Below are 7,928 nucleotides of genomic sequence, written 5' to 3'. Positions count from 1 at the left end.
ATATATATATATATATATATATATATATACTCATACGTATTTAACGGACACACATACATATATTTAACCCTTTGGTTCGATTATAGTGCGCGTTCGTACTACCAAAAAGCACGAGGACGAACCCCGTATGTCAGAAGGAGTAGGCGGAGCCGTCTACCTAATCAAACTGTAGCACCACAACCGACCGAACGAATTTTTGGAAATTTCATCTTCGCCAGTTTTCATTGAAGAAACACTCGACCTGACTACTCTTTCTGTCCTTGACCTTGCTATCCGAGAGATCCTAAATTATTCTCCTCCCCCAATTGAAGAACGATTCCCTCCTCCTCCTTCTTCAGATCAGCTCTCACCTCTTCTTCTATACCAGTCAGTTTCCGTACCAATTAACTGAGATCACCTATTCAGACTCTATTTTTTCCCCTCCAACAAAGAGGATAGAGTAGTGACCGTGTACAATTCTACTTTTTACACTATCCTTTACACTATCCCACAGATATTTAGTCCCAATGTGCTGCACCACCTTCCTCCAATTTCCCTATCTTCCTCTTTTCTTATCCACACACTGTCCACTGTCTCGGAACAGGTGTCATAGCGTCCCTTTCGGGACGTTGACCCATATTCCGAGACCGAAAAGGTACGTACGACTTACAGATGTCAAAGTACAATACGTTTCCACTGAGCGCGTCACGCGTCGCGTCATTCATCGCGTCACGACAAAGAAAGAAGTTCAAGAATAGCGTCGTACTAATTCACACTGAACGTATTATCGCAATCAACACAATGTAAATCAACACAATGCATGAGCGAGCACTGACCTAGAATCATGGAGGCCTATCGACAACATTTGCGAACGAAAATTTTTGACATGATACTATTGAATAGACAAATGAAACTTACAGAAAAGGAAAATCGAAGGTTTTACCGATTCTGGAACATCCCATACTTAAAACGAGACCAACTCATAAAAACTGGGAACATTTGATACAAGAGCTCCACTTGTATGATCATGAAACCTACTTCAACTTTATGAGAATTACCACAAACTTTTGAAGAAATTCTTTCTTTGGTTGGATGATAACTAATACGACAAACAACAAATTTTCGAGAACCAATCTGTGTAGAACTCGATTATCATTAACAATTTGGTCAATTTGTTTCTAGAATATCGAGCAAAATTACGATGCATCACGTAAAGAATTGCGTGTTAAATGATACAATAAATGGGATGTTTTGATTGGTTAACTTGTGACACAGACGGATGACACGGCGCGTGACGTGCTCAGTGGAAACGTACTTTCAGTCTCTGTGCGTATACCTGTGAGTCTAACCGTCCTTCCATACCCTCTTCATTCTCCCTTATTGTCTTTTTTGACCAAATTTTCAAGGGTTTGGACGTATATATATATATATAATTATATATAATTTTATATTAAATTTAATATAATTGAATAACAGCGGTGTAAAGATTCTTTATGTATAAACAAAATAAACAAAATAAATGGCGAAAAAGAGTCGTCGCATAATATATATAATTAAAGATAATAGTCATAGATACATAAAATAAAAAGTAAAACGGCGTATATTAAAATGTGTTATCTATATAACGGAACTAAACTTCTGGTTTTTTGGATGTTTTTCTGAGGGCCTCTTTCTCAAAATGTAAAGTGGTTGTTAAGCAGTGCTCTATCAGGTGTACAAGTATGAAATGCGGATTTTTTTTCAAAAAACACGTTAAATTCGGAAGAATGATAAAAAGAGCTTTATTCAAAGTATGCTCCATTGCTAGTTACACATTTTTCCCATCTTTCGGGCAATTTGTGGATACCACGCCAATAAAAATCTTCTCTCTTTGCCGCGAACCATTCATCGAGCCATTTTTTCACATCTTCGTACGAACCAAAGCGCTGCTCAGCAAGTGCGTGACCCATCGATGCAAACAAGTGGTAATCGGAAGGAGCCAAGTCTGGTGAGTAAGCCGCATGGGGTAGAACTTCCCAGCTGAGTGCTTCCAACGTGTCGCGAACCGATTTTGCCGTATGTGATGAAGCATTGTCATGAAGAAAAATGACTTTGTGTTGTCTCTTTTGGTATTCTGGTCTTTTTTCAAGCAGCGAACGGTTCAAATCGATCAATTGTTGTTGGTAGCGTCCAGCATTAACCGTTTCACCAGGTTTTAACAGCTCATAATAGACCACACCCTTCTGGTCCCACCAAACACAGAGCATCGTCTTTCTGCCAAAGCGATTTGGCCTTGCGGTCGATGTACATATTGTAGATGGTACGCCTGGGTCTACCCATGATTTTTTGCGTTTGGGATTCTCAAAATAAATCCACTTTTCATCCCCACTAACGATACGATGCAAAAACGACTTCCTTTTGTATCGTGCAAGCAAAATTTCACATGTGTTTTTGCGCCTCTCCATCTGCCTGTCGTCCCTCATGTGGTACCCATCTTCCGGTCTTCTGAATCTTTCCCATCTCTCGTAGGCGATTGGAAACAGCTTGTTGACTAACCCTCAATTGCTCTGCGAATTGTTTTTGTATTTGTGAATCGTCCAACAATGCTTGCAATTCCACATCTTCATACCTTTTTGGCGGTTTTCCTTGTCTGCAACATCGAAATCACCACTTTTAAAACGCCGAAACCATCATTCACACGTATCTTGCGATGGAGCATGTTTACCATAAGCTTCTCGAAGTAATCGGTATGATTCAGCAGCAGTTTTCTTCAAATGAAAACAAAAAATTAATGCTGTCCGCGAATGCTCTTTGTTTGGTATAAATTTCGACATATCGAACACAGCAACACAACACTATGCAAACACTTTTTCAATTTATCACTCGTGCGCGTCTGACACTTGTTGATGGCACTTCAAAATGGCATAACAGTCAAATCTTTATACCACACACTGCATTGATGCGCCATCTGTTTTCTCAAATCCGCATTTCATATTTGTACACCTGGTATTAGCGGGATGAGGTCGGACGAGACTTCATGTGAGGCCTTTATTATGTTTAATATGTCTTTTATTGGGATTTGTGTGAAAAAGAATTCTACGTCCAAACTTACAAACAGGTCTGTGGATCGTAGTCGGATTTTTTGGATCTTTTGTATGAAGTTTATTGAGTTGGTTATATGTGATTCGGATTTTCCAGTGAGGGGTTGTAATGTTTGCTAGAAAGCGGGATAAGTTGTATGTCGGGGAGTGTATGGCGCTGACAATCGATCTGAGGGGAATATTTGGTTTGTGTATTTTTGGTAGTCCATATAGTCTTGGTGAAAGAGGATTTGTAGATTTTAATGTTGATTTGGTTTTACTGAATGTTGCTTGTTTTTAATATTAAAAAAAAAGCGGTTTGGTAATAAAAATAAAATTTATGGCAAAATAATTGTTTGATTTTTTAATTGTAAGAAACATAAAGATTAATTACAAACATCATAAAGAATATATATATCATTAATTAAAAAAATATAAAATATTTATTCAACATAAGTTTTTAGATATTACACAACATTTATTATAAATTATCACATCTATAAGAAAAGAAAAATACTAATAATTCAATCACATAAAATTGGCAGTTTTTTACGCAACTATCATTATGAATAACATGTTTCAATTTTTTTCTTTCTAATTTTTTTACAGATTCATTGCATTTGCAAAACAAATTTGATATGGTATCTTTCATAATTTTTTTTGCGCAGAATAATTCTGATGAAAAGAAATGAACCTAAAAAATAAGAGATACACATTAGAGAAAAAAATATCTGTCCCACCAACCAATCATTAACGTAACATCAATATGTTAGAATTTTTCACGCAACTATGTAATCGTTATGCATTATATTGAATTTAATATAATATATTGATATTGAGTGAGAAATTATAACATTGTTATTTTTGTTGGTGTTTACAGGAATTACATTATAAAACATTTGTATGTACGATTCGATATCAACTTCACATACCACAGCCGATTTTGAAGGTTTCCAATCAGGAATTCCGACAGCATTAATCCATTTTTGTCTCAAGTTTGGATCTTGGGCAAATATTGTGCAGCAATCCGTCTTTATTAGAGTTCGTGCATTTGGAAGCACTGCACTTGGCAAGCATTTTGTAATATGCACAAATTCTAATATCTGAAATGTAAAAATTCATAGTTTTATGTATATATATACAATACAATAGAGGAAGGTACATACTTCCAAGATTAATAATATATATCACTTACAAAGATCTTACCAGTTAAGAAGGAAATTGTAACACAAAGTGACAAGCGTATTGCTTTTACAGTCATTTAATTTAAAGCATACCCTCACCATGGCTCTATGGAGCTTGATTATCAGGTTCAATCAGAAGAGAGTGGGTTACGTGACATAATTTGCCTTTCTTCCTGTGAGGCTCTCTAGTTCGCGTCGCACGTTTCAAAATACCCAACGTGCTCCAATACGTTCGCGTCACTGGAAATAAGACGATTAGATGTTGGCGTCGCGTTAAGCTAGTCATACACACTTTAGTCCATGGCATATACAAAAATGTAAGGCCGTAACACGTAAGCAGTAAGGAAATCGTAAGAGTGGATTCGTTACTGGCCTTATGGTCTCCGTGATTGGGCAATTCGCTTACTGATTACGTCTTATGGCTTTACGTTTTTGTATGTGACATGGGTTTTTCCGTAACAATAACCGTAAATGTAACATAGCTTTTCGACCAATCGCATTGCTCGATTCGGTCGTCCGTAACCGTAACCGTAAAAGTTAAACACAATAGGCACAAGCAATAGATACAGACAACAGTAAATATCGAGCCGTTCAATCAGAACTCTGGCGTGTAAGTTTGATATTATATCCCTGAGCTCTGATTGGACAGCTTGTTATTCTCTGTTCCCTGTGCCTATTGCCTATGCCTATTGTGTTTAAGCCTTAACAATCGAGCAACGCAATTAATCGGAAATTTTACTGTTTGGCCGGAATCAGACTACGCATTGAAGAATGAGATTGGGGATTAAAAGATTAAAGTTTGACTAGTCAGAACAAAAGGAGCCAAAACTTTTTTGTCCTTATTGGTAAAATTTCAATCTTTAATCTTCAATCTCAATCTTTAATGCATAGTTTGATTCCGGCTTTACTATTACGGAAAGTGTGTGATTAGCTTTAGAGCATACTCGATGGTTCAATTAGTCTGGATCATTGATATATAGTACTGAGTATCTCTGACTGTAGGGTCTCTAGTACTGGACGGAGCATATAGCGAAATCTCTTTGATCTTTTGTCTTGACGGAGCTAAAAAGATTAAGGTGGCTAAGTGGGAACGGAACTCTCTTTCTAGTCTTGTCCTATTTAGTCGAATTATGTTTCAGGAGAAGGAGGATAATAGTGTACCCTGCTGCAAATTCCCATGGGTTTTTTATAGATTCCTATAAAGGACTATAACAGAATCTTATAATTCTGTAGGAGTTTATGTAGTTATCTATAGAATTTGCGTAGCATGCATAGATATACGTAGGACGTTCATAGGAATGCAAATAGGATAATAGAGGTACCCACAGGAATGTGGACAGATGCCCCATGAGAACTAAAAGGTCTATGGGATACCAGTTTGACATATAGTAACATGTAAGCATACGTAAGATAAAAAAAAGGTGCCTCGTGGAGACTGAAAATGACTATAGGCTACCATAAGATGACGTATGTACATCTCCTCTGTCCTATATGCACCTACATGTTCCTATACGTCAAAGTGTAATATCCTATAGATATTTAGTTCCCATGAGGCATCTCTTCCGCATTCCTATGGGTACCTATATCCACTTGAGAGAATAATTTGTAACTTCTAAAAACTAGAAGCCATGATAATAGTTAATAAAATAAAAAAGGTCGGGTAAAAAAAATCCTGACTCTCATAAAGAAAATATATACTCATAAGTATACTTTTTTGAGTCACTAAATACATCTTGTTTATCATGTGACTTTTAGTTTTTGGAGTTATAGAAAAATTATCTTAGATTTTTACGTGGAATTACATCAGTCGGCTACTGTTATAGCATTTTGTGTACACATTCTAATATTAAATTATTGGGACTATACAGGGTGTCTTAAAATATTTGGAACAATTTTTGTGTGCAGATAGAGCGGATTAAACTGAACCAGAAGGTCTTCTATCATTTTGCAATTTTTGCAATTATTACCCAAGGAGCAAAATGTCTAAAATCGACGCATTAGACAACTTTAAAGTATCTTTAAGAATTCTTTGAAAAACATCTTTAAAATATGTCATAAAGAACTCTGAAAAATATCTTAAAGTTGTCTTATGCATTGATTTTACCCGCTTATTCGGCAATTTTTAGAAACTAATTATTATGAAAATTACAAAATGATACTTTTCGATTCAGTTTAATCTATTTTATTTGCACACGAAAATAGTCCCAAATACAGGACATCCTGTATATCATTTAGGATTGCATCAACGTGCACATCATTCTTTTTCCCATGCGATCTTATAGGAGCCTCTTTTTATGGATTAGATGCTATAAATTCCTATGTATTGTAGAAAAATTTCCTATGTTATCCTATATATATATATATATATATGCTGTAAATTCTATAGGTACCTATTATAAGAAATTTAGAGGAAATAAATACAATAGAAAAGCTATCAGTGTCAGGGCTGTGTGGCTCAATGGCAGGACGGAAGTCTACCAACTCGGAGGAGAGACCAGGCCTGGGTTCGAGAGGAGGAACGTCCTAATATTATTCTCTGTTGTTCATTAATTGTGTACAAGCTCCTACAGAGGCTGTGTTCCAAAATTTACTGTCAGTATTGAAAATCTATAGTGCACATAACGAAACTATAGATTTTCAATACTGGTAATAAATTTTGGAACACAGCCAGAACCTTGCAGTCCTCTATAGGAACTCATGAAAAAACCCATGGGAGTTTACAGCAAGATAGAAGCCTCTTCCCATGAGGACCAATCGAATTTATCATGGGTACCCATGGTTAGACAAATCCATAGGAAAATTGCCCATAGGAATTTGCAGCAGGGTATTCTTTAAAGTCAGGTGCTATTACAGTATTGACTGGTAGTAGTACGATAATTATAAACTTACATTAATTATTATTAATTATTAGATACAAAATAAAACTTGAAATATGGTTTCTTGTATTTTGTGCAAAAGTAACACTCTGAATACAGATGTAATTTAATACCTCAGGTATTATTCTTTGATTACATGATTCACTATCCCCGTAATCACTCTATCTTTTTCTAGGTCTGCCAAGATAGTTTCGATGCTAATGCTCCGTCCAGTACTATATGTTGATGGTCCAGATCTACAATAGGTATTTTAAGCTTTAAGCCGTAAGAAATTAATCAACTCACAGTCGAATGCGAAAAGAATAATTGATTGTGATTCGTCCATTCCTTATGGTTTAAGACTTAAAAATCTATTGTAGATCCGGGGTTAGGTTAGATTAGGTTATGGCTGCCACAGATAAAATTTATGTAACAGTAACCTTAAGACGTGAACTTAAGCCGATGAGCCAATTAGGATATTGCTTTAGATCTATGTATTCTAACGGAAATAGAAATAGCATTAAACTTACCCATAAGGCAAGTTTTAGCTGGTTAAAATTTACCTTATTGCAAGGTTATGGATAAGTTTACTGTTATTTCCATTTCCGTTAGATTACGTAATCTAAAGCAGATTCATCATCCTGATTGGTTCATTGGCTTAAGTTACATCTTATGCATACTGCTACAGAATTTTGTGTGTGGCAGTCCTTAAAAGCACGCTCCATTTGCCTCATCTCAGAAGGTAGTGCGGTTGGGACATATTACGCATGCATGCGTAATAATATTTGAAAATGTACTGTATCGAAAAAAGTATTTCAAATTTATTTATTTTGTATAAAAACGGATTTAAT

At 35.8% G+C, this 7,928-nt stretch overlaps 1 protein-coding gene across 1 annotated transcript; it reads right to left on the bottom strand.

Moving 5' to 3' along the window:
* Window positions 1-3,132: 3,132 nt before the first annotated feature.
* On the bottom strand, window positions 3,133-4,487 carry LOC108745685. The gene is made up of 4 exons (XM_018481979.1): window positions 4,322-4,487; window positions 3,971-4,141; window positions 3,592-3,732; window positions 3,133-3,228 (listed from the first exon to the last, which is right to left on the bottom strand). Exons 1-4 carry the CDS (start codon window positions 4,322-4,324, stop codon window positions 3,133-3,135), a joined length of 411 nt encoding a protein of 136 aa, XP_018337481.1. The 5' UTR covers window positions 4,325-4,487.
* Window positions 4,488-7,928: the final 3,441 nt, after the last annotated feature.

This window comes from Trachymyrmex septentrionalis, unplaced genomic scaffold (genome assembly GCF_001594115.1).
Source record: "Trachymyrmex septentrionalis isolate Tsep2-gDNA-1 unplaced genomic scaffold, Tsep1.0 scaffold146, whole genome shotgun sequence".
Lineage (NCBI taxonomy): Eukaryota > Metazoa > Arthropoda > Insecta > Hymenoptera > Formicidae > Trachymyrmex > Trachymyrmex septentrionalis.
The sequence above is the reverse complement of the archived record's forward strand: the minus strand, read 5'-3'. Positions and strand labels throughout refer to the sequence as shown.

What these genes read in the sequence shown, in the direction of transcription:
- LOC108745685 (XM_018481979.1), bottom strand. An exon ending in AACCTTCAAAATCGGCTGTG is followed by an intron (nt 3,733 to 3,970) that starts GTATGTGAAGTT and finishes CTTATTTTTTAG; the next exon opens with GTTCATTTCTTTTCATCAGA. An exon ending in TTATTCATAATGATAGTTGC is followed by an intron (nt 3,229 to 3,591) that starts GTAAAAAACTGC and finishes TATTCCCCTCAG; the next exon opens with ATCGATTGTCAGCGCCATAC.